The following is a 27,456-nucleotide window of genomic DNA, read 5'->3' as shown; positions in this document are numbered from 1 at the left end:
AGGCAGGAATGGAGAGTCAGAGCACTGGGGCTGGAGCTGGGGAAATGGGGGTTCAAATTCCATGGCAGACACTGGGTCTCAGTTTCCTAACCTATAACATGAACAGGTTGGACCTAGATGGTCTCTTGTTTTATCTGCCACACTATGGTCCTGTGAGCCTAAATTCTGACTTGGAAGCCTATCCTCATCATAGGAAATCCCACTGGCTTCAAGGATTACCCCCTTCACCGGGGATCCTGTGGGGATTGTGGGGTCATCAGAGGTAATGGGTGGGGATCCTAGGTCGGCTGCTTTGTAAATTACCAGCTCCCGGTTATCATTCATTGGTATGCTTTCCTAAAGCCCCAGAGAGGAGAGGAGTGAAGAAGGAAGGGCAAAGGGGAAGAGAAGGCAAGAAGGGAGAGAGGGGGAGGAGGGGAGGTGGAAAAACTTGCTCGAGGGGAAGCTGGCCTACTCTCCCTAAGCCTGCTGGGACTCTGGTGATGCTGGCCCAAATAAGCAGCAGGAGATGCAGCCTCTGAACTGCAGAATTTTTTTTAAGGATTTGGTCTTTCTTCCAGGATGTGAACTGAGGCCTCGAGTCATTGCCATCTGGACACCTTCAGGACAACTAGTCTAAATCCCTCATTTTACAGGGAAGGAAACCAAGGCCCAGAGAGGGGAAAGTAATTGGCCAGGGTCATAGCAAGTTAGAAGCAGTGCCAGGATTAGAGCCAAGTAGCCAGAGGCCCTGGGTTCAGATTCTGCCTTTGAGGCTCACTTCCTGTGAGGTACTGTGGGCCTAGTTTTGTTCTCAGTGAAATGAGAGGTTCAGGCAGGATGACCTGGGAGGCCCCTTCCAGATCCCAGCCCAAGGCTCCTACAGCCCTTCTGCCACACCCTAGTTCTTGGGGCAATCTTTTAGGAGGAGAGATCAGGGACATGCAGGCTAGTTAGATTCTCCTAGTCCCCCATCTACTAGCCCAGGAGTCCAGGGGGCTAGATGTCTGGTCCCAGGTCAGGGGACAGATATTTCTAGGGAGCTACAGGTGGTCTCTACTAGACCAGACTCCACAGATCTAGAAGGAAAAAGATATCTAGGAAGTTCTAGCTTAATGAATCTCAGGCTCTAGGTTCTGATGAATCTAACTTTCTAGGCCCCAGGCCTGCTGAAGACTAACTTCTTGTGATGAAAGACTGTATGATACAATGGAGAGACCTCTGGACAGATAGTCAGAGAACCTGGGTTCCAATCCAGACTTTACCATTTACTAGTGGCATCACCTTAGGCAAGTGACCTGACCTTTTGATCTCAGTTTCCTCATCAGACTGAACCAGATGACTCCTCAGGTCAGCTATAAATCTTTGTCTTCCTAACCCCAATGCTTGCCACAGAACCTGGCATACAGTAGGTGCCTAATCAATGCTTTTTGGTTGGCTGATTGATTGGGTTTCTGTGACGAGTTTCTAAGAGGAAGAAACAAGTAGGGAGGGAGGAGGGTCACCCCAATCTGAAGGTTATCCTTTCCAAGAGAACACTCAGACTCTGGAAATTAGATCACTGCCTGGTAAATACTGCTTTGAAGAGTCTACTTTTCAGGGTATATTTAGCTTTTTAATAGTGTCCTTCTTTCTCCGAGGGTCAAGCGATAATACCGAGATGTTTGCTTCCTATTCCCCACTGATTTCTGGGACTGACTCTAATGCAGAGTAGTAAATCGTAGGCAGAAATCAACAGTGAAAAGGGCCAGCTGCCTAGTGTAGTGGTTAAGAATGTGGGGGGAAAGACAGCAGAGGAGAACCCTGGAGATGTGTCAGCAGAGCTGGCTGGCTGCCCCCACCCCTGCTCCGGAGGCAAAGAAGAGACCCTCATTGAAGCCCGAGGCAGGGTCTCCGGGGCCCTCCCGGCTTGGCAATGAAGGGATTTCTCTCTCTGGGGCCACCATAGTATTTTAAGTCGGCTTCATTTATCTGGCAATTACCAACCACATCCATCCCAATACAAGAATTCTGGGTCAGGCTTGTAGCAAATGTTCACGCAGCCCCTCTGTAAAGGATGCTCACAAAAGGGAGAGTGTGGCATCAAAGCCAGCGGTCGGGCCGGGGGTCCCAAAGCCTAGTTCCTGGTTCTGGCTTTGATATTCACGAGCGTGAGGACTGTGGTCAGTTTGATCTGCAGAAGTGATGACTCAGAGCTCCTGGGTTCAAATCCTGCTTCCACGGCCTTTGGTAAATCATTTCATCTCCTTCTCTTTCAAGTGAGGAGGTCGGGCTGGATCACCCCCCGAGTTCCCTTCTGCTAGGGTATTCTGAGAATTGATCCAAGAGCTAACAGCACCAAGGCAACGTCACTGCCCAGGGGCCTGGGAAATGACTGGACCTGCTGTGATGGATGCTTAAAGTCAAAAGGACCGAGGTTTGAGTTTTGGTTCAGATGCATCCTAGCCCTGGTACCCTGGAGAAGGCTCCCTCCCTGAGCCTGCTTCCTTGCCTGTGAAATGGAGATAATCGTACAGGCATTACCTTCCTCAAGGCCAGGAGAAGGAGAGTGCAAAGTGCTAGAGAAAGGTGCGTTCTTCTCATGTTATTCTATTATGGCCCTCCAAAGCCCCATCTGGGGAGCCATGGGTGAGCAGAGCCTGGAGACAGAGCTCACCACAGGCAGGTGGGGGTCTGGTGCCCAGAAAACCTGGGCTCAGTTCTGAATTTGTCACGTGTTTGCTACAGGAGACTGGGCACGTCACATGCCCCCCCAAGCCTCAGTTTCCCCATTTTTTAAATGACAGGGTTGGACTTTATGATATTGAGATCCCTCCTGACTTTAACATCATCTTTTCTCAGACCCTTCCCAGCTCTGACATCCCTGTTCTAAGGCCCCTCCCCACTCTGACATTCCCTGTTGTAAGGTCCCTCTCACCTCTGACATTCCATGTTCTAAGGCCCTTCCCAGCTCAGACATTCCATGTTCTCAGATCCCTCCCACCTTTGACATCCTCTATGCTAAGTTCCCTCCCAGCTCTGACATTCTACAGCCTAATATTTTACGTACTCATGTCCCTCCAGGCCTGGACAACCTTTGATCTGATGACATGGGAGGATGAGAGGCCCTTTCACAGTGGTTCCTGGTGACCTCCCACACCGCCTTGGGTTGCCCTCTGGCCTCCCCCAGGGCTTTTGGAGTGGGAGCCATTCCAGGGAGAAGGAGTTTAGGAAGAATAGGCTGGAAGAGAGAGATGGATTATTCTGCCTTCAGGCCTCTTGCAACAAATGTCCTACTTTCTTATTAAAGAGCCCCCAAGTGCCCTTCATACTTAAATGGCTGGATTAGCAGCCAGAGGGATTACTGGCAGCCACTAAGGTCCAGAAGCCTAGAGCTCAGAAGGACCAGAACAATCAAGTCCGATGCCCTCATTGACAGAGGAGGAAACTGAGGTCAGAGGAAGGGAGGTGATTCACACAAGGTCACACAGTGAGAGCCAGAACCCAGCATTCCACAGTAGAGAGGTAACAGCAAGTCTTTTCACCTGGGGACCAGAACACTCATGTTGTACTGACTGTAGTCGACAGGTCTGGGTTTGAATTCTGCCTCTGACACAACCCATGTGACTTTGGATGAGTTCCTTCCCCTTCCAGGCTGCCTCAGTTTCCTCCTCTGCCACAGGCCTATGAATCTTGTCCTCACCTCTGCGGGAGTTGAGGGAGAATGCAGCCTGGCAGAGGGAGTCAGCAATAAGGCCACCCTGGGCAGTTAGGTGCCCACGCCTGGTCCAGGGCCACAGTCATGGCTGAGAGGAAGGTCCCTGCCATGGGTACCCCATTCACCCCATGCTCACATAGCTCAGCCCAGGCTCCTGCTTCTGGTTTGATGGGCATTTCTGAGCTCCCATCATACCCTCAGGCTGCAGGCAAGCAGGGGGGAGCCACAAAGAATGGAAAGATGAAGCCTCTCTCCTCCAAACGGTAACAAGGTGGGGCTCTGCAGGGGTGAGGATGTGGGGGTGCTGGCATTCGAGCGTGTCCATATCTCTATGCCTTGCAGTCTCTGCCACCTTCTGTTCTGCCAGCTGAATCTGTCTTCCTATACCCACACCGTTTCTATAACACCTTCAGGCTTATTTCCCCCATAACAACCCTTTGAGGTAGAGAGTACAAGGATTATTCTGTTTCCATTTAATGGATGGAGAAACTGAGGCTCGGAGAGATGAGGTCACATAGCCTGACAGCACAGGATGGAGGATCCGGCCCCACATTTCCAACATTAGACCCAGGCCTGTAGCCACCTTATCTGGATTTCTGTGCTCTCTGTGTGTCCGTGCATCCTGACGGGCCTGCCCTGATCTGTCCACATTCAGTACTCCCTCTGTGTGTCCGTGTGTCCAGGAGTGTCTGTGTCTGTATGTGGTTTCTAGTCCCTGCCCCTGCCTGGGCCCTCTCAGACTGCTTCCCAACCCTACTCTCAGGGTCTCCAGAATGCCTTTGACTTTTCCCGGGAAGCTTGACTCTGCTTTGAGGCAAGTGAGGTCTGCCAGCTGGGTCTTCCTCCGGCCAGGAATCTGGGGGAGAAGTTATGAGTCCTGGGGACACGACCCCACACTGCCCCCCCCCAGCACTAACAGGAAGGAGGCACCCTTGGTAAACAGGCACAGGAGAGCCCTGTCTGTCGTGCCTCCTTCATGAGTAGGTGAAGGAGGAGGATGAAGCATGTGAACCTGGATCCTCTGAACCCGCAGCAAGTGACCACTCCATTGTACCACACTGCTTCACTTGACAGGGGAGGACACTAAGGCTCGAGGCAGTGACTTGCCCAGGGTCACAGACAGTAAGCTTCAGAAGAGGGATTTGAACCCCACTCTTTTGACTTCCACTGCCCCACAGCCCTTCCTGCCTCTCTAGGAATAAAATCTCATTCCCAAAAATCACCACTCCCTCCAGTACGGGTCACCTCCCAGCATCCTGGGAATGTTATTCATTGGCCTGACAAAGGTCTGGTCCTGTCACACTCCTCCTCCCAAAAAACCTAAAAATAAAAGGCTTCCAATGCCTCTAGAGTCAAATACTGGCCTGGCATTCAAGGCTCTCCACAGCCTGTCTCCCACCTACTTTTATAGCCATGACCCCTCTTCCATGTACTCTATACAAAGTGGACTACTTGCCCCCAGCAGATAGCATCCTGCCCTTTTCTACCTTTTCAAATATCTAGAACACACTGAGTTCGAATCCAGCCTCGGACAACTAGTAGCTGTGTGATTCTGGGCAAGTCACTTTACCTTGTTTGCCTCAGTTTCCTTATCTGCAAAATGAGCTGGTGAAGAAAATGGCAAACCACTCCAGTATCTCTGCCGAGAAAACCCCCAATGGGGTCACAGAGAGTCAGACATGACTACTTAGACTAACCAAACAAATTCCCTCCACATCTCCATCTTTCTCATCCTTCAAGGCCTCCATCTCTAGGGCTGCCTCAGCCATGAAGCCTTCCTTGATCCTCCGAGCTGAGACTGAGTTCTCTCCTCACCCTTCTGTGTAGACTGCCCCCTTGTCCCCATCACAGGCTACTTTTCTCCACAGGTTTTATCATCATAAGCCCTTGTGACCCAGGGTGGTTTGGGTTTTCCCTCTGGCTCCCCACACTAACACAGGCCTTCGCTGCTTGGGGAAAGCCCTTCTCCACGTTTTGTGAAATAACATTTTTTCCCAGAATACAGCACCCTGCTGAGCCATAGCTCAGGTGGGCCGGCAGGCATCCACCCGAGGTCTGCCCCCTTCTCTGTACTCCGGGTCTGGGCTCTCCTCAGCTCTCACCTGGCCTACGCCAGCTGCTTCCTCTCTGTCTCCCTCCCCAGCTCTCTGCATCTCTGATCCATCCTCCCCCAGCTGCCAAGGTGATATAGTCCTACAGCACAAGTCTAACCATATGACTTTTGCTTCTATGAGCAAAAACAAGCCCTTCTCTTTGGTATTTAAGGCCTTTCACAAGCTGGCTCCAAGTCTGCTTTCTGGGCTTGTCACGTACGTGTCAGGAGGAATGGGCCTGCACATACCCTTCCCCACATTACTCCCCTTCACGCCCTCTCTGGTACAGCAAGGCTGGCATCACGTGCAACACCCTGCCCGCATCTCTACCCTCTGGGGGGCTGTCTCCCCACTCCCAGGCTGGGAGTGCTCTCCTGCTCATCCCTTCCAGGACCGAACTGGCACCTCCTGAGCCTGGATGCTTCATTGCAGAAGTGACCAATTCACAGCTGTGTGACCTTAGGCAGCTCACATGCCCTTTCTGGGCCTCAAATCTCTATCTGCATAGTAAGGGAAAGGCAGAAGGAAGGTGGATAAAATGATCTCAAAGTGTCCCCTGTCCCTGAGAATCAGTGGTTCTTCCTAGCTGAGTCCCGACCGGCTCTCCCCACTCATCACCTCCACGAAAGCCATCTCTGAATTTCAGGCAGTGAGGAGGAGGGGGGTAGTGGGGTGTCTTGCACTCCTGCAGGAAGACTGGGACACCCCCTCCCTCCAGTCCAGGTTCCCCCTTCACAGCCAGACTTCTACTACCTTTGTCCCTCATCCAGTGCCTCAGTTTCCTCTTCTGTAAAATTGGAGGCTCGACCTCAGAAATCTTTTCCAACTCTAGATCTTAACATGGTCCTACCTTAACATTAACCTGCAACATTACAGTTAACAGTCTTAACATTATCCTACACACACAGGTGATGCTGCTAAAAAGTTTGTTTCTCCTGAAGTCTTTTGGGGTTGGTCCCTTCAAGCTCTGGCGTTCGATCACCGACCAGCTGTCTCCAGAGACCATTCGTCCAATCACTGGAGTGACCCAGCCCGGCAGCAGTGCCAGCAGCACTAAGCAGGCTGGTGAGCTGCCTATGTCTACACAGCACAGAATACGAGTTTATTATACTCCAGACTGGGAAGGGCCAATTCCTCCCGATTGCTCCTTCACAGACCTGAGTCAGGGAAAGTGGGAGTCTGCCTGGGGGTGACTTACTGGGCACTCGATTGATGGCTTTGAGGGGCCTCAGGACTCGGACCGTGCGGATGGCCGACAGGTTGATGTTCTGAAGGTCCAGAGAATATTCTACCATCCTGCAGGGAAAGACGGAGAGAAAGAGAGTGAGGGCAGAGGGCAAGGGGGTAGAATGAGGTCTGGCCACTGGAAAAGGGCCTCAGATATCACCTAGACCAGACCAGCCACAACCATGCTAAAGATAAAGAAACGAAAGCCTAGAGTGGAAAATGACCACTCCAAGGTCACACAAATGGTTCATAGCTCAGCCAGGACTAAAACCCAGGTCTCCTGAACTCCCATCACTTTCTGTCGTCATAGCTAGCACTTACATTATGCTTCAAGATTTGCAAAATGCTTTACAAAGATTATTTATTCTATCCTCACAACAACTCTGAAAGGTAGGTGTTATTATCCTCATTTTACAGATGAAGAAACTGAGGCAGGTGGCAGTTAAGTGACCTGCCCCAGGGATCACAATAATTTGTTGAAAGCTAGTTTTGAACTCAGGTTTTCCTGACTCCAGGCCCAGTGCTTTATCCACAAGGCCTCGCTGCCCACAGGAGTCTGCTACAGAGAAGGGGAGGGGTACCGTAATAACAACAGGTACAGCTCATTGTATATAGTATAGAGGCAGAATGTATACTGGTTAGAGGGCTGGCCTCCAAGTCTGTAAGACCTAGGTTATATCTTGACACACTGTAGATTTATAGTGTAACCTCTCAGGGCTCTCTAAAACGATAAATTACAGATAGGTATGAACCTGCATTGGTAGAAGGTATTTCCACACAGGCAATTCCTTACACTGGTTTAATCCCAGGTCTGCAACCTCACCAAAGCATAAGGAACTGCTTAGACATCAGAAGGAATACCTTATAGTCTAATGGGGTAGGGGGCAGAAGGAGGGAGTCAAGGACACAGAAATAAACACCATGGATTTGCTAGTGCCCAGTATAGACCCTGGCCAGGTAGCATGTCCATCTTTCATTGTTCTGGACAATTCTCTAAGTTGCAGAGAGAAGGTGTCAACATCCCTTAGAAGACAGTTTCATCATCTGGGAGTACTCTGTGCTAACAGAAGCACAGGTCCAGTCCCTATCACAATCCTTAAAAACATTGGCAGAAATAAGAACTGAAGAGCAGAAAAAGACCTTCCTTATAGTAGGCAGTCCAATCACCTCATTTTAAAGATGAAGAGAAGGGAAGGGACTTGTCCACAGTCATATAGATGGGAAATGGCAGAGTCTGGGTTGGAGCCCAGCTTCCTCTGCCTGTCACCATGACCATATGGTCTGACACCCTCAGTCCACAATATCCCCAAGTGAAGCTGGCCTGGCCATCCTTCACCAAGTGGTTTGGCCTCTGACACACAAGCGCAGTAACCTCAGAGGTGTGGGGAGGGTCTGGGGGGGGCAGCTTTTGCCTCTGAGAAGAACCAGAAGCTAGTTGGTGGTCTGGAGTCTACTGGTCCCTGCTGCCACTGAGACTGATTGGCATCCTAACATTGAGCAAGAAAAGAAACAGGCAGGCAGGCTCTTTGCGCTTTCTCTCTTCTCGGGGTGGTGCCAGATGCCAATGCAGCAGCTCTCATTTAAGACATGCCCAGGTTTGGACCAGCCTATTGTCTGATGAGCATCACGCCCTAGGGGACTTGACTGAGGACCTAAATCGAGCCTGGCCCAGCTGCTGACTCGGTTTTCACAGCTCACACTCAATTATCTGCACTAGTGGGGGGAAAACAAGGCCTGCACTGAACAAAGGAGGCTCTGGAGCCTGTGTGTGCTTGGTGCAGAAATGCACACAGTGAGGCTCTCACTTCTGGTGTCCCCTGAGCCTGACTTTAGCCCCTGCCAGCTGCAGAGCCTGGGGCTGGCTGGACCCAGACAGTTAGGAATCCCCCACCTCCACCCCCCGACTCACGTTGCAAAAGGTATGAGGGAGAACTTGCCACATTCACAGAATCCTGAGCCTAGGGCTGGAAGGGACCTCAAAGGCTGCCCACTCTAACCACTTTATTTTACAAATGGGGAAACTGAGGGCCCGAGAGTTGAGGTGACTTACCAAGGTCACATAGATGGTAAGCATGAGATACAGGATTTGAATCTGGCTCCTCTCATTCATAGAATCCTTGGTTCAGAGCCAGAAAGGACCTCAGAGGCCTCTTCGTACGGAACTGAGGCCCAGGAAGGATTAGTGATTTGCCCAAGCTCACATGGGTAAGAAACATCATAGGTAGGATTTGAACCGAGGCCCTGATTCCAGGTCCAGGGTTCTTTCTACTCTCCCTAGATGCCTTAGAAGTTATCTTGTCCAAGCTCCTTATTTTGGAGAAGAGGAGACTGAAGCCCAGAGAGGGAAAGAGTTGTTCAGGGTTACACAGCCAGCTGGTCCGAGTCTGAGCTGGAATTTCTTGGATTTCTACAAGTCTTACCTCATTGGAGCACAGTCCCCAACCCAACACTAGTGCCTCTGTCTGGAAGGAGCCGAGGCCAGGCCAAGAGGACACAAGGCACGTGAGCTTCTTCCAAAGGCAGCTCCAACGCAGGGCAGGAGTGTGTTGGCTGGGCCTTGGGTGGGCTTCCCCATACCACAGGGCGGTGAGCAAGGCAGGGACAACTGCTCCCATTCTATGGAGGAGGAAACTCAAGAAGCATTAGTTTCTCCAGTGGCAGCAGAGAGTAGAAGCCGGATCTCCTGACAGCCAATGCTGGGCAGGGTTTCTTCACGTCCTCCTGTCAGATGACGGCTGCTAGTGACTTAATAATTGGCTTCTCAAGGCCCTCAGATTAAAGATCACAGAAACATTGATCTTAGATGCAGAGCTGGAAGGGATCTTGGAGACTGTGTAGCTGGAAGATCAAAGAAGACCAGCCGAGCCGCTGATCAAGCAGCATAGATCTGGAGCTGGGAGAGGCCCAGATGTTGAGCAGTCCCGCCTCCCCATTTTACAGATGTGGAACCTGAGGCCTGGCAGGGGAGGCAGGCTGCCCAAGGCTGCACAGGGCAATGAAGGATGGAAATCTGGGCAAAGGCGGAGAGGGATGAATGGGGATATCTGTTAGCAATCTGTGGATGAGAGACCTAGATCGAAAACGGGGCTGGGGGATGGAAAATGGACAATGGAAATGGGACTGTACAGGGAAAGGGCCTTCCCTCATTTTTCTCTGAATAACCTTCAGTTTTAATGGATTTAAAATAATAATAAAGGAAAAACGAAGACAGAGCAATTGATAAAGCCGGCACACATTTCATAGAATCCTAGATTGAGAGTTAAAAGGAGCCACTGAGTTCAATGACCTCATTTTACAGATTTGGAAGCTGAGGCTGAGGGACATTAAAATGCCTTTCCCTAAGGTCACATAGGCAGTAAGCGTCTAAAGCAGGATTTGAACCCAAGTCCTCCCACCTCCAAGTCCCCGCATTCCAGCTTCCCCAAGCCAGGCAAGACAAAGCCCCACCAGGCAGCAACGACGCTGACTAGGCATGTTTTCTCATACTTTCCCTAGACAGAAGAGCATACCCAAAAGAGTTTGTCTTCTCCCAATAAACAGTATAGTTAGATCACCTGAATCTGAGATTTTGTATCTGCTCCTAAAAATTTTAGATGTTACCACTAGCCCAGAAGCCTAGGGGAGAAAGTGATCTTTCTAACTTGGATTCTGCTATCAATTATGAAGGGAAAAGCAGGGAATGGTGGGGTGCACAGCCTAGTTTGGGGGAGCACTGAAGGCCAAGAATTCAGGGAAAAGCTAGGTCCCATGGCCTGACAGAGGGAAGTCATCCAAGAGGGATGGAAGGTCTGTAGAACAAAACGCTGATGTACACAAGATGCAATTCTGATAGAGGAGAAAAAGGTGGATCGGGGGAAGCACCTGCCAGTGTGGATACACAAAGAACTCTCCAACCAACTTAGAGCTTTCAAAAGAGGAAGATCTCTGTCTCCAGCCCTAGTCTCCTCTATATGTCCCCTATAGAATGTAAAGTCCTTAAGGTCAGGGATGGATGGATTTTGTCCTTGTACCCACAATGCTCAGCAGAGTTCCTGATACATAGTAAGCACATAATAAAGGCTTTTTCATTCATTCAGTCTTCTTTAAATCCTGAGCTTCATGGCTAAACTTAAAATGTAAGTCTCGTGACCCAAAGGGGAGATGGAAGTCAACAGACCTGAGGTGACTACACTCCCTAGACCTCAGTTTCCTCATCTGTAAATTCCTCTCAATTCAACATTTATTAGCCAAGCTCAATGTACTTGGCATACAAAATTTTTAAAGATGGTAGTCTTTGATTCCAAGAAGCTTGAGGGGGGAGGCAAGAAGAGAAGACAATAGGTGCCTAAGATAGCGAATATGACATGCAGACCTATTAATCATAGAAAGTAACTGCAAGGGCTGAGAACTGGGGAGTTAGGAAAGTCTTCCTATAGGAGGCAGTGAGTGAGCCATGCTTGGAAGGAAGTCAGAGACTTTCCGAGGGAGGGAGGAGCATTCCAGGGTATTCAGGGGCACACGGGTAGAATCTGGATCTCCATCCCAATCTGGGTGATTCCAATCTGCCATGATTTCCCGTGATCCTCCACAGAGGATCCATCTCTCCCTCTGTGCTTTCTGACACCATGGTGGTACAAGCATCTAGTGGGCTAGGTTGGGGTGAGAGGTTGCCACTCATCTGCTGCTTCCTGCCTATGTCCAGCCCATGCTATTTCCCAGGCACGCCTGGCCCCAGGGATGTCTCTTGGGTGATCATTGTCAATACCCTCCAACCTTCTTACACCCCCTCATACTCACTGATACACCCTCATGGCTCTTCCATTCCCCCATGGGTCATTGCTCATTTTGGTCCTCCAGAGATCGTGTGCCATGATCTCTCACCATGTGTGTCACTAGGAGAGGGCTAGCATTTAAGAAAATGGCTTTCATGGCAGCCACCAGTTTATGTTCATCGAAAGGCCCAGGTATTTTCCCCAATGTAATTTCTTCTAATTTGCAGAATCCCAGGATTTGGAGCGGAGAGGGACCCTGGAGATCATCAGATCTCATCCCTTCTTTTTAACAGATAAGGAAAGGGGCAGCGAGGTGGTGAAATGGACAGAGCACCATCCCTGGAGTCAGGACTTCGGACCAGGTCTACCAACTGGGTTCAGATCATCTGCTCCAACTCCCTAATTTTGCAGAGTAGGAACTTGAGGCCCAAGAAAGCAAAGTGATTTGTCCATCTCAGTTCTGAGAATGTTCCTCTGAGTTCTAAGTAAATTCTAATTCTCGTCTTCCCCAGGTTCCTCTAAGCCACAGAGAAGCATTTTCTGCCCTGGTTGTGCCAAGCCATCAGCCTTAAGTTCACAAAGAGGCCTCCTCTGCCCTGATCCTGCCAGCCCACCAGCCTTCCCTGTCCTCCCTCAGCTCAGCAGGTGCCTATCTCTACCTGCCACGCAGGAGTGGTATGAACTGATAGATTTCCCAACACACGGAGGGAAACCTGTCCAACTGTTGGGAGTGCTCTCCCCCTCCTCCCACGACTCTAGTGCTTGTGTGTAAGAGTAATTGAGTGAAATAATTCTTTTCCTGAAATGCAGCCGCCTTGATCTATCCCCCAGAGCTGTCACTGCCACACAGGCATACACCAAACCAAAGGGGAGTTGTGGGGTGGGGGGAGCTAGAGAAGAGGGGTGAGGGGAAGGAGGGAAGCTGGCAGAGTCTGACGCTATGTGGGGATTTCATGCGGGGATCAGAATATTCATTTTCATATATATGAAAAAAGCTAAACACCAGAGGCATCTGGGGAGCCTGAGTGTGACGGCAACAATGCTGTGGAGGAGGGGCAGTCAGACAGCCGCAGCTTCGGAAGGGAGGGAGGCACGGGCAGATAGGAGGACAGGCAGATGGACAGACAGACAGACAAGCTGACAGGCAGATGGATAGGCTGACAGACAAGTGGACAGACGGACAGGTTGACAGACAGATGGACAGACAGACAGACAGATAGGCTGATGGACGGACAGACAGGACAGGCTGACAGATAAGACAGACAAGACAAGCAATTCTCATTCTCCATTACAGACTTATAGGCACACAGAATATCAGGGTTTGTAAGACCAACAGAGCACAGAATGTTACAACTCTAATAGACCTTAGAATGTAGAATGTTAAAGGCCCTTAGGACACAATATTACAAACCTTAGAACACAATGTTACACTGCACAGGGCCTTAAAACCTAGAATGTTTCCACTCAAAACAAAGAGTTGAGAGGGACCTCAAAAAAAAAGGGGATCGGTAAACTTGTTTGTTTGAATATTATGATAACTATTTCAATAGAATTGATGTAATTTTAAAGCATGGTCCATAGGCTCCAGCAGCCTCCAAAGAAGGCCATGACACATAAAAGGGTGAGACCTACTGGATGCGGTCAACTGTTTCATTTTACAGATAGAGAAACTGAGGCCTGGGAGAGATAGGAACCTCACCTACAGACAGAAAGCCAAGCGCCCCACACAAACAAGGTTGCTCAGGCTGGGGGGATCAAAAGGAGTTCTGGGGCTGACAAAGATGTCAGTACTGGGGGAACGAGGGGAGCTGTGTCTCCCCTCTTCCCTCTCCATCCCTCGTTCTCCAAGCCAGTGCCCAGCTCCCATACCAGGCACATCTGCATAGTTGTCCTTCTCTGCTTATTCTCTGGCTTTCTACCCACACACAGTTCCCAGGCGCTGTGTCTCCCGGACACACATGCACTCACACACCCACGTATCAAGCACAAACACACGGCCTGTCTCTTCTCCTCTTCCTATCTTACCCTGACTCTCATCAGCTTTCCCACAAACCCAGGGGCAGCGGCTTCTCAGGGAGCTGTTGTGGGGTTACGGGGTCTGGGAGGGACAAAGGAGAGGGGGTCATGGAGGAAGGAAGTAACCCCTGAGAGCAGCTTAGCTTGGAAGAAGGAAGGATAATCACACTGCGAAGTCAGAGGATGGTGCCTTCTGACCCTCCCCCACTCGGTCTTCCCCGTCCCAGCTTCTTCTCAGCCCTACCTTTCTCCCTTTCACCCCCTCCTCCCCACGGGGCCTGGACTCTCTGATCAGCCCAGGCTCCCCAGCTAGGAGAAAAAGGAAAACCTTAATTGCTCCACGCTAACCCACGTCTGGTCACACAGACCTTTGTTAGAAGACCAGATAGCTTTTTCTAGGATTAACCGGGAGGCTGTGTATATATGTGGAAAATGTATTAAGTGTGTGGGAGTAGATAAGTGGGGACGAGGTGAGCATAGTGAAACATACAGAAATAGAGATAGAGAGACAGCATTTATTAAGCACTTACTATATACCAAGCAGGTGACAGAGCACAGGATCTGGAGTCATGAAGACTCCTCTTCATCAGTTCAAATCCAGCCTCAGAAAAAAAAAAAAAACATGGCAGGTAGGTGGTGCAGTGGATAGAGCGCCAGCCCTGGAGTCAGGAGGACCTGAGTTCAAATCCGGCCTCAGACCAAACACTTGACACTTACTAGCTGTGTGACTCTGGGCAAGTCACTTAACACCAACCGCCTAAAAACAAAATACAGCCTTAGAAACTTACTAGCTGTGTGACCCTGAGTAAATCACGTAATCTTGTTTGCCTCAGTTTCCTCACCTGTAAGATGAGCTGGAGAAGGAAATGACAAACCACTCCAGTATCTTTGCCAAGAAAACCCCAGATGAGGTCCCATGACTGAACAACAACATATACAGAGCACTGTGCTAAGCACAGTGGGCACAGATGCATGCAGAAAACACGGCCTCTGCCCTCAGGGAGCTTCCAGCCCAATGGGGGAGCTGGGAAGGAGGAGGCGAGAAGAGGGCTGAAAAGCAAAGCGGCGGCTGGTTCTGTGGCAGAGAAGGTGAAAAGGCCCTCTTACCAGAGTCCAGGATGGTTGGAGAGGCAGGGTCCTGTGAGGAGGAGGAGGAGGGAATGCACTGTGTGTATTTATGTGTCCTGTGTAAATACAAATTTTAGGCCCATAGATTCAGGGATATAAGGGGCCTGAGAGATGACCTATTTCACAGATCAGGCAACTGAGGCCCAGAGAGGTGACATGACTGGCCCAAGTCAGCCAGCTGGTAAAGACTGAGCCAGCCTATTGTCTTGTTCAAACCCCTTCAGTCTGCTTGTCCCAAATCCCCAGGAAGCTGCCCATCTCACCCCAGCTCACAGCAATTAAGCCTTTCTTTCTCTGAACTGTCACAGTCTTGACTATCAGGGCTATTACTTAAACCCCATTTTAAGGGGAAACTCACCAACGAGGAAGCCAGATCTTTGGGGCCTTTTTAACACCTGCTTCAGAATTTCTTCCTCCTCCTTGGTACAGGAAGGCAGTTGGCTTAGATGGCCGCCCAGGAGGTCCCTTGCGGCTCTGATATTTGAGGATTTGAGACTCCCTGGGAGTCCATCAGCCTAATCTGTAAACGGGGCTGGGAATGTGGTTTCCTTTGGAGCTAAGCTCCAGCCTCACCTTCTTCCAGATGCTCTTCCTGGCCCTGCCACTTTCCCTTCCAAACCCTCTTGTATTCATCTTGGTCACAGGATGTCCACAAGTGCTTACTGTCTTGCTCATTAGAAAGTAAGTTCCTAGTGGGCAGGGACTCTCACTTTGTGTCAACAGGGCATGCATAGCTGGGGGCGGGGAGGTGCCTGACACAATGTAGGGGCTTAAGAAAGGCTGGTTGATTCATTCTGGCATTTGACAGGGGCAGTCCTGTGGAAAAGGGGTTGGCTTGGTTCTCCCTGGCCCCAGAGGTCAGATCAAAGAGTCACAGATGGAAGTTTTAAGGATGTTGGCTTAGATTTTATGTGGAAAAGCTTCCTACACAGGAGAACTGAGCTAAAGTCACCACCACGGGTGGGAGGGAGGCTCTCCTCAATGGAGACATTTAGACACAGCCTGGGGAACCACTTTTCTGGAATTATAAGATCCTACATCTCGGTTTCTCACCCACACACTGTTCCCAGGTACCGTGTCTCTGTGCCAGAGGGACCTCAGAGGTCACAATGCCTCGTTTTTACTGTTTATTGTTTCCTCATTTTACAGATGAGGAAACTTAGGCAGACAGAGGTTAAGTAACTGGGCAAGGTGACACAGGTAGGAAGTGGCATGCCCAAGATTTGAACCCAGACCCTCAGACTCCAGCCCCAGATCTCCTTCCCCTGTGCCACGCCAGTTCACCTAGATGAGGTCTGAGGTGCCTCTCTGCTCTGAGATCTTCCCATCTACACAAGGAAGGGTCGGCTCAGATGGCCTCTAAGGCAACTGTTGTTCTAGGATTCTCTAATCTGTTAAATCGAGGCTGTTGGCCTGGGCAGACTCCTCAGTCACTTCCAGATGCAGGTCTATGAGCTCCCCAGCGGGTGGGCCAGGGCTGGGGTGGGGGAGGCTGGAAGAACAAGAGGGATGAGGGATAAACTGTGACATATCTGAGGCATGGCCAGGGGCTGTCATCACAGAAAATCAGTTCCTATCCTCTTCTGTGTGGCTGCTCAGAACAAGGCCAACTCAGCAGGACAGGAATGCTGGAGGGCAGCAGCATGGGAAGCTCTGGGAACACTGGGCAGGGTGTTGTACTGCAGGGGAGGGGTAGAGACTGAGAACTATGACCACAAGCACCTCAGCTGCCCTCCCAGGCTCAACAACATGGCTTCTTTCTCCTTCCTTTCCACCTTGGCCATTCCACTCCAGGGGTCTAGAATTCTTGGAAATTAAATTTGGGGGCAACTAGGCTATTAAAGCCAAAGACAGAAGTTGGGGGTAAGGAGATAGAGAGTAAGAGAAAGACCACTGCCAAATAAGTCCAGTGGATATGGGTCTCTTCAAAAAGCCCTAACTGTGAAAAAAAAAAGTCAGAAAAGTCCCAATTCATGATATGTTGGAAAGACCATTGACTCTAGAACCTGAGTTAATTAAGTTAATCCAATTCTCACTTATCCATGTGACTGAGGGCAAGTCACCTAACCTCACTGGGCCTCAGTTTCCTCATCTGTAAAATTAGAGGGTTGGACGAGAAGGCCTCTGAGGTTTCTTCAACCCTAGATTTATGATCTTATGGTCCCAAGATGCAACATAACCAAATATTTGTATGCAATATACTAAAATTTGTGGGCATGAAAAACTTGAGCAGTTGTCTAGAAACTGTGGGAATGACTGCACAAACTCATCCATGAATGTAAAGGAATATTACTGAACCATTGAAAAAAGGCAAATAGGAAGAATCCAGAGAAACATCAGAGACCTTTTATAAACTAATTCAGAGTCAAGTGTACACAATGACCAAACACCAAAAGAAACAGGAACTTGGATCAGTAAAAATCTCCCCTCTCTCAGGATATGGATGGTCTCCATGGTCAGAATAAGCCATATATTGTCAGGTATCCACTAACAAGCATTTTTTTGGAGGCAGTTGGGATTAAGTGACTTGCCCAGGGTCACACAGCTAATAAGTGTCTGAGGCCAGATTTGAACTCAGGTTCTCCTGACTCCAGGGTCAGTGCCCTATCTACTTCGCTACCTAGCTGTCCCTCATCAGTAAGCATTTATTAAGCTTTCACTATGTGCCAGGTACTGTGGTAAGTGCTTGAGATATGAAGAAAAAGCAGAAATTATCCCTGCTTTTTAATGGGTAGATAGCATTGAAAGTAGGTACAGACAAGATACAGACAGAGCAGATGGAAAGTAGCATTGGAAAGCTATCTACAGTCATAGGAAAAAATATTCTAAATCACTATTGATTAGAGAAATACAACTTAAAACAACTCTGAGGTACCACATCACACCTATCAGATTGGCTAATATGACAAAAAAGGAAAATGACAAATGTTGGGGGGGGATGTGGGAAAACTAGGACACTATTGCACTATTGGTAGAGTTGTGAACTGATCCAACCTTTCTGGAGAGCAATTTGGAACTATGCCCAAAGGGCTATAAAACTGTGCATACCCTTTGACCCAGCAATACCACTGCTAGATCTCTATCCCAAAGACATAAAACAGGGGAAAGGACTTATTTGTACAAAAATATTTATAGCTGTTCTTTCTGTAGTGGCAAAGAATTGGAAATTGAGGGGATGCCCATCAATTGGGAACGGCTGAACAAGTTGTGGTATATGAATGTAATGGAATACTATTGTTCCATCAGAAATGATGAGCAGGCAAACATAGAAAAACCTGGAAAGACTTGTATGAACTCATGCTGAGTGAAGTGAGCAGGACAAGGAGAACTCTGGATACAGTAACAGCAGTATTGTATGATGAAGAACTGTGGATGACTTTGCTATCCTCAGCAATACAATGATCCAAGACAATCCCAAAGGACTCATGATGAAGCATGCTACCTGCCTCCAGAGAAAGAACTGATATTGACTGAATACAGACTGAAGCATGCTATTTTTTCATTTTCTTTCTTTCTTTCATTCTTTTTTCTTACTTGAGTCTTCTTGTACAAAATGACTACTATGGAAATGTTTTACGTGATTGCACCTGCATAACTTATATCTAATTGCTTACTGCCTCGGAGATGGGGGAACAGAGCAAAGGAAGAAGGGATAGAATTTGGAACTCAAAGCTTAAAAAACAAATGCTAAAAATTGTTTTAACATGTAATTGAGGGGGGAAATATTATATATTAATTTTTTTAAAAAGTACATTGCAGTCAGAAGCACCAAGAATAGCTGGAAGGCCTGGGAGATGCCTCCTGCAGAGCATGGGACTTGAGTTGAATCTTCAAGGAAGCCAGAGATTCTAAGAGGCATCAGTGAGGAGGAAAAGCATTCCTGTAGTCAGTGAGTGCTGCAGGACAGACTTCACTGGACATATTGGTCTGGGGACCATCAACATAAAGATGATCATGGAATGCTTGGGAGTTGATGAGATCCCCAAGTGAGAGGGTAAAGAGAAAAGAGAGTCTGAGACAGAGCCTTGGAGGACACCCATAGTCAATGCATGTGACAAGGATGAAGACCCAGCATAGAAAACCAAGAGAGAGTGGCAATTAAGAGGACACCAGTAACTTTGGAGAGCGCAGTTTCAGTTGAATGATGAGTTCGAAAGCCAGGTTGCAATTTTATTTAAGGAAAGAAAGTAGAAGCACCTGGTGTAGATGGCTTAACCAGAGTTTAGCTTAGAAGCAGGGGAAATGTGGGGAGTAGGATGGCACCAGCAGCGATGGCAGGAAAGAGTGAAGGGTTTTAAGATAAGGGAGACATTGACATGTTTGTTAGCCCCAGAGAAGGAAAAATCGATAGGGAGAAACTAACGATGAGTAGAGTGAATGGTAGAGTGAGTCTGCCAGAGAAGCTGGGAGGGTATGGGGTCAAACGGATGTAGGATGGTTGCCCTTGATAAGGGGAAGGGATACATCTTCATCAGACACTGGAGCGAAGGATGCTGCAGATGCTGTCAGAGGAATGTGGAATAGGGAAAAGAGAGAGCTCTCCAAGAATGGCTTCAGTTTCGTTTTTTGTGTTTTTTTTTTCTGTGAAGTGAGGCAAGGTCCTCAGTGGGCCCTCAGAACGTGAAATGTCAGAACTGGGGAGGGGGCTGAGTGCTTAGAATAAATAATGATCCTGGAAAGGAGCTCAGAAGCCATCAGTCCAGACCTCTCATTTTACAGATGAGGAAACTGAGGCCCGGAAAGCAGCGATGGCAAGGATTCAGGTCTCTGTCCTGAATTGTTCCAGCTGTTACCAAATGTATGCCTTGGCACAGAGGATGCACTCAGCCCTAGCTAAATAGCTAATGTTTTTTGTCCAATCCACAGGGAAGTAGAACTTAATAATAACATCCTTACCATCAGCTCTATAACACTTTATGGCCACAGAAACCCTTGACCCGTAGGAGCAGAATCAGCCCACACCTCAACTCTAGGAGGCAGGATTTGAATCCAGCTCCCAGTATTCTCTGCACTGTCTAACAATGGTAGCCTCCATTTCCATGGGGCTTTATGATTTGCAAAGCATTTCACCTACATTACATCATTTGATCCTCACATCATATTTATGCTGTAGGTGTTATTGTCCCCATTTCACAGGTGAGCAAACTGAGGCTGAGAGCCATTTCATGTCCTGCCCAGGCTCACAGTAAGGTCAAAGGTAGGATTTACAACTCAGGTCATTCTGCTTCCGACTCCTCCACTGTATCCACTGCATCCTAAGCTTGTGCAGGGTCAGTCCTGATGAGGGGTGGGAGAAGGTATCAATCAATCAGTCAATAAACATCTATTAAGCATCTACTCTGGACCAGACACTGGACTAGATCCTGGAGAATGGAAGAGAAAAAGAAGCTGTCCCTGACCTCAAATGTCCATCAAGGGAGACAATAACAGACATATAAATAGATCGGCAAGCAATTATTAAACTCCTACATGCCAGGCATTGTACTAAACTTTGGGTGTTAGGAAGATGGAACTGAACAAGTGTCTACCTTCAAGAAGCTTATCTTCTGTTGGGAAGGTAATGTATGCATATTAGAGATCACACAATAGATCAAACAAGCATTTATTAAGCTCCTACTGCTACAAGTCAGGGGCTGTGCTAAGCCTAGGGAATACACATACAAGGAATGAAACAATTCCTGTTCTCAAGAAGCTGACACAAAATAAATACAAGATAATGGTAGGGGGAGGGGAAGGTCTGGAAGGGCCTCATACATATGGGAGGGCTCTCTCCTCTTCATTCTCTTCCTTTAATACAGTCTCATGGCATTTGGGGGCATCTCATTAAGAGCGTGGCTATGCAGCCTCGAAGATCTACACACACACACACACACACACACACACACACACACACACACACGTAAGACATCACTCTTAGGAGTGAGAATTTAATTACTAATCACACAGTTACTTCATTGTGAAGCTTCAACTGCTAAAAGGCCTTGGAGTTTAAAAGGGGAAAAAAGCCCCCACCACAGCCTGCCAGCTCCAGAGCGCCTAATTGGGTAAGTAATTTGGTATTAAAGTCATCATTTCCTGCCTGAGTTCTCCCCGAAGGGAGCCCAGCTGAACAAGAGTCCACAATCCGGGCTCCCGATCCTTGGAGGGTACTCAGGAAGAACCTGCTGGGGAAAGGCAGCAAAAAGGAGCAGCCTCCAAGCGGGAGGCTGCCTGGGCAGGACCTTGGACAGCGCAAGGGGCCCCTGGTCACCTCCTTCAAGCCCCACATTTTACAGAAGAGGAAGCAGAAAGGAGACCCAGAGAAGGGGTTGAATCCAGGTTCTCCTAGTCCACAGCTGGGGCTGTTTTCACTGCACTACTTCAACAATGATGTCAGAGCAATTCAAACCTACATTTATTAAGCACTAACCGTGTGCCAGTATTGTAGGCCTTTGGAATACCAAGACAGACAAATAGTCCCAGAAATCTCTTCAAGGAGCTTACATTCCCCTGAAAAGACAGTAAGACAACCCCCCAGGGTCTGACTAGAGGGTCTTACTCTACAAAACACTTCAATGTGCATTCCTATGTGACCTTGGACAAGTCACTAAACCTCTTTCATTCCCAGTTTCTTTGTCCCTTAAATGAGGAGGTTGGATTAGGCTGCCTTGGAGGGTCCTATGATCCTATGTTCTCCATGATTCTCACAATAGCACTGTGAGAAATTAATGTCCCCATTTTGCAGGTAAATAAATCGAGGTCACACAGCTCTACCACTTACTACCTCTGAGACCCCAAAACTTGTCTAGGTCTCAGTTACCTCATCTGTAAAATGGAGGAAGGGGGAAGGACTAGATTATTTCTTAGGTGCCTGCCAGCTCTAAACTTCTGACTCTATCAAACTGGGAATAGTTTAATGAACATGAAGATTCACAAGGGCCTTCCAGAGATGGTAGGTACCTCACCACAGGGAAGAAAGCAGAAGGGGCAATGTCAATACCTCGGTAGGCCAATGGGGAAGAAACTCAGGATCAGGAGAGCCCTTACAGTACCACTGTCTCAGACTATTGGGGTGATTCTTCAAATCCCCTCAATTTACAGAAGAGGAAACTGAGGTCCAGGGAGCAGAAGTGACAGGCTAACGTAGAGTTAATGGCAGAGCCAGGACTAGAACTCTGAACTACCATCTCCTAACCCTTTGTCCCAACTCCCTCGGGTTGCCCGTCTGAAGATGATGGAACTCTGTTCTCATCATCGCTGAAAGTGGTGGCTGCCGAAGTCATAGAAATCATTAGATTTACCTGTGTACAATAAAGTCATCCAAAGAGGCCTTCAATTAAGGTCTGCTGAATTGGACTTAATTAACTTCTCAAGGGCCTCAAGCTAGTTCACTGGGATGTAACAGAATCATAACATTTCAGAGCCCAAAGTGTCCTTAGAACAGAAAATATTAGAATAAGACTTGTGAGAGCAAGTCGGGGTCTGGGGGATAATCCGGAAGCTTGGAGGAACTTAGAATACAGAATGCTAGAATGTGGATCCTCAGACCTAGGAGGGCCCTTACAACAGAGAACCTCAGAGCTTCGGAATGGCAATGCCCTAGGTGAGAGGGCCCTGACAGATCTCCCATGCCAACTGGAAGAGGAGGCTGAAATCCTCTCTGAAAGCATCCCCCACGGGTGGTTGATTGTCCTCTCCCCCTTAACAAAGGAAGCCCATTGCCTTCTGAAGTCACCTTCCAAATTCATCTAGTTCTAGTTTCTGTACAGCTATATGGTCTTGGACTTTTTAACTTGTTCAGATATTTTCCTTACACAAAGCTGAAATGTTGTTTTCTGCAATTCCTGCCTTCCCCCACTTCTTCTGGTTCTGCCCCTTTCCCCACCCTCACCCACCCAAGCGAAACAAGGCTGATCCCACTTCCATATAACAGCCCTTCAAATTCTTAAGACTTACTACATCACCTTAATTCTTCTCTTATGTAGGAACATCCTCAGTTTCTTCAAAAAATTCTCACAGGACCTAAGCTTCTGTTCCCTCATCCCATTCTGGATACATGCCAGCGTTTCAACATCCTTCCTAAAATGTGGTGCCTGGAACTGAGCACATGGTCTAAACAAGGCAGAAGACAGAAGAACCATTACCTAGTCCTATCCTAGACCTTACTTGGTCCTGGAATCTATAGCTCAGCAGCCTTCTCACCCTGGAAGATGCCTCCATCCCTGCAGCCCCTTCCTCTGGTTGGCCAGTTCCTCTCAGGCCTTCCACTTTAAAAAAGGACCCAGGGGCCAGCCATACTCAGTTCTTCCTTCCCTCTCCAGAGTTCCCTCCTGACTCTGGACTTCTTTCTCCACCATGTCTCCATGCAGGTATCTTCTTTCTTCCCCACCTCGGGTTTTTTAAAAGTGCCTCACACACACTAAGCACGTCATAATCGCTTGTTGATTTGAGAGCACATGGGCCACCATGTCTCCCTGCTGATGCATATTGTGTTTCAGGTTCACCAAAATACATAACCTTCTGGGGTCTTCATTGGCCGCCCTCCTGTATCTGTGTGGCTGACTTTTCTAACATGGGTGAGACTTTATACTTCATATTATTAAATTATACTTTATTCTCTTCTGCCTATTGTTCTAGACCACCTGTGAGGAGCCTTCTGCCTTGAGGCCACATGTGGCCTCGAGGCTGTAGGTTCTCCACCCTTGTTCTAGATTGTGGATCCTGATTCTGTTGTCCAACGTGTGACCTGTCCTTCCCAGCTTCAATACATGGACTGTCTTCTGCATTTGTCACTGATGATTATCAGATCTATTTATTCCACTTATTCAGCCCTAACCTATCCCTCTAGTCTGCCATCTCCAACTATCTTGGGATCCATCTTGAACTGGACGTCTCAGAGACATCTTAAACTCAACTTGTCCAAAACTAAACTCATTACCTCCCTCCTTCCAAGTCCTCGCCTCTTCCTAATTTTCCTATTTCTATTCAGGGCACCACCATCCTCCCAATCAACTGGGCTTCCAACTCATGTATCACCCTCTATTCCTCACTCTCTCTCATCCCCCATATCCAGTGAGTTCCCAAGTCCTCTCATATACAACCCCTTCTCTCTCTCTCTCTCTCTCTCTCTCTCTCTCTCTCTCTCTCTCTCTCTCTCACACACACACACACAGATGCATATGTGTATATGTGTGTATATATACATACAACAGATCATATATATGTAAACATAATTGGTAGCATGTTGTTTCTCTTGCACTTCTTAGGAACAGGGACGGGGTTCGGGTTTTTCCCCCCTTTCTTTGTATCCTCAGTGTTTAGCACAATGTCTGGTACATTGCAGGTGCCTCATAAATACTTACTGACTGACTGACTGATGCATCTATTCCATGAATGGTACTCTATTGTGATTTCTTAAGATTCTGGGTAAGTCATCCTTGCTCCATTATATTCTTATGTGTATTTGATGTTTTGCTGCATTATTTCAGGTGCCAAGAATACTGCAACTGATTTTGCAAGGGACTGCAAAATTCTAAACCCCTGAGAGGAATGGGAAGTCTTCTGCACAACTCTCTAAGGACTAGTTGCCTGTGAAATATAGTTTGGGGTTTCAATGGAATACTTGTGGTTTGAACGGCAATGGACTTTTTTGGAAAGCTTGTGAAGTTTTGAACCAATGGGACTTTGGGAACTGAATGAATGAGAGTAGAGAAAGAAGGGGAAGACGGCAGTCTTCTCCTTCCCCATAGCAGCAGCAGTAGCCGGGGATGAAGAGAGATAAGGCAGCTACAACATCGCAAAGGATGCCTACGTAGCAACAGTGACAGCACTTGGCATTCCTCCCTGCCTGCCTCCTGAGGAACAAACAGGAACAGAGAAGTGATCAGCAGGATAATGACTGTCCTTGATCACAGAAAGTCCCCCATTTAGGGTTATGACCCTGGTGAAATACCTCTGTGGAAGAAATGAACTGCGTCTCTCTACAGAACTGAGACAGTAAGCAGGTGTCTCTTCTCTCCTCTTCCATCCAAATACTGTAAATGGAATTTAAAAGGGAAGTCTCCTATTTCCCTGTCAAGCTACTTCTTCACTGCTGCAATAATATTTTGTTACCCAGTCTCTTTGGATGAAAGGTTCTTTACCCTTTTTGTATCCTGGGCCCCTGTGGCAGGCTGCTGAAGCCTATAGCTGCCTTCTCAGAATTATGTTTTTAAATGCATCAAATAAAATACATAGGATTACAATGGAAAGATATTCTATTGAAATACAGTTATCAAAAAAAAAGTGTTTAAGTTCCCAGATATCAGGTTAAGAACCTCTGCTTTAGATAAAAGGCTTTGTTCTCTATCGTCTTGCAGGTATGTCTTTACTTGGGGTCAGGAGATGCAGTGAGCATTGCTGGAGTTGCATGGTTCACACTGGGTATAACTCCATGGTAGCTCAGCTTGGTGGCTCCAGGCCACCTGCGGGCAAGAATGAGCTAATATTGATTTATTTTTTTCTATTTCTATTAATAACTCCCTCACTCTCCCAAAAGGCAGAACCTTTGGCACCTGGGACTTTTCGGTCTCTTTGACTAAGCTAGCCTATTTCTCATCTCTCTTGTGCTGAAATGATAATAGTACATGCCTGGCATCTCTGCCACTGTTGAAAGTGAGGCTGGTGGATAGCTCGAGCTCAGGAGTTCTGAGCCACAGAAGGGCTAAAGCTCATCGGTTGACTACATCGAGTCTGGCACTGATAGTGAGTCCCTCTGAGTTGGGGGAGGGAGTACTAGGCTGCTTACAGAGGAACCAACCAGCCCGAACCAGAAACAGAGCAGATAAAAGCTTCAGTCTAATCAGTGGTAGACTTGGTCCCATGAATAGCCATTTCTAGCCCTGTCAAGATGAGGAGACCCAGACTGAAAAACAATTGCAGGCATAGCTCCCTAGGAGAGCGTGGTGCAGATTCCTGGGGCTAAGCCCTTTTCTAGGCTGAACCAGAAGAATGGTACAAGAAAGTCAGAGGAGAGAACAGTGTCTGTGGTCTGAGAGGAGCCCATATCTTCCCCTTTGCTGTGGGAGCTGGGGGGCATTCAGCCAGTTGCCTGCCACAGTGATACCTAGAAATTGCAGAAATAGCAGAAGGCAAATAAGATCAATGTTCTGAGAATTGTGTTATCATAGAATCCAAGAGCCAGAAAGGAATAATAATAGCTAGCAATTATACAGTGCCTTCAGGTTGTGAAAGCATTTCACATGTGAACTCATCTGATCCTCACAACGACTTTGTGAGGTGTCATTATCCCCATTTTCTATATGAGTACACTGAGGCACAGAGGGGTTAAGAGACTTGCCAAGGATCAGATGGCTAGTGAGTATCTGGTTCAGGACTGAACTCAGGTCTTCCTGACTCCAAGTCTCAGAGTCCCAGCCCTTCCAGAACGAATGTGCCCTCCTCTGTACACAAAAGAGACAGCTGCTCAATCTTCACATGTACCTCTAGGGACAAGGAATGCGGTCCATCTGGAGGCAGCCCATTCCACTGTGGAACAGCTCTTCCTGTTACTGATGAAAATCCACCTCCCCCCACAGACAGCCCACAATGTCCTTGACACGCACTGACCTTGGCTCTGCCTTCTGGGGCTGAGAAAAATATGCCTACTCTTTCCTCCAGTACCCACACAGAATCAGGAAAATGAAGGAAGAAGCAGAGAGTAGGTGAACTGCACCCCAAGTTACTATGCCATGCTCCTGGCAGCCATCAGGGGTGACAGTTCTTATTCAGAGGCACTGAAGGAGGAGGGGCGGTGACTATTGCTGCTGGATAAAAGACAGCCATTGTACCACTGCCTCTGGGCAGTCCTGACTTTTCAGAGCACCAGTAATGCTTCAGGATGCAGTGAAAGCCACAGTTATCCTGGAAGAGTCTCCCCCTAAATGGTCAGTTTCTGTGTGGCCCGCCAGTATGCCAGTCCTCTGGGAAGTTGGCCAGGGAGGGAAGTAGGGTATGTAAGGTCCCTCCCAGCCCTGACATCCCTTGTTCTAAGGTTCCTCCCTGCTCTGACATTCTATGTTCTAAAATCCTTCCTAGCTGACATTCCATGTTCTAAGGCCTCTCCCAACTTTAACATTCTGTATTCTGAGCTCCTTCCCATCTCTAATACTGAGTGTTCTATGAGTTTCCATTTTTAACCCTGTGGGTGTGATTCCTCCCCTTAACACAAGCTTAATGCCAAGGGTAGGGCAAGGTAGATAGGTACAGATTCCCCTATATGGATCCAAAAGGATTTGTGAATGTTCACCCCATCCACCCCTGACTGATACACAATCAAAATTTTTATATCTACACCTATGTGTGTATCTATATCTGCATAGTATAAATACAATTAAACAACAAGCAGTTCATTACAAGATAGCTTGGGAGAGAGGACATTAGCACTTGAAGTGAATCAGGGAAGGCTGCTCTGAACAACATTTTTAAATGCATATAATAAATAGATAGGATTAAACAGAAAACTAGTTATGTTGAAATACTGTTCTCAAAGTGTTTTTTTTAAAAAGTCCATAGACTCCACGGTAAGAACTCCTGACTAGGGAGAGAA

The 27,456-nt window shown here is 48.0% G+C and overlaps 1 protein-coding gene across 1 annotated transcript in view; it reads right to left on the bottom strand.

Moving 5' to 3' along the window:
• CACNA1I (calcium voltage-gated channel subunit alpha1 I) overlaps window positions 1-27,456 on the bottom strand; it is a gene marked incomplete at its 5' end in the record, with an annotated part of 153,770 nt that overhangs the window by 109,280 nt on the left and 17,034 nt on the right. The window contains 1 exon segment of the mRNA XM_020982659.2: window positions 6,968-7,065. Coding sequence (XP_020838318.2) covers window positions 6,968-7,065 — 98 coding nt within the window.

This window comes from Phascolarctos cinereus, unplaced genomic scaffold (genome assembly GCF_003287225.1).
Source record: "Phascolarctos cinereus isolate Bilbo 61053 unplaced genomic scaffold, phaCin_HiC Scaffold_1;HRSCAF=81, whole genome shotgun sequence".
NCBI classification, from domain to species: Eukaryota; Metazoa; Chordata; class Mammalia; order Diprotodontia; family Phascolarctidae; genus Phascolarctos; species Phascolarctos cinereus.
The sequence above is the reverse complement of the archived record's forward strand: the minus strand, read 5'-3'. Positions and strand labels throughout refer to the sequence as shown.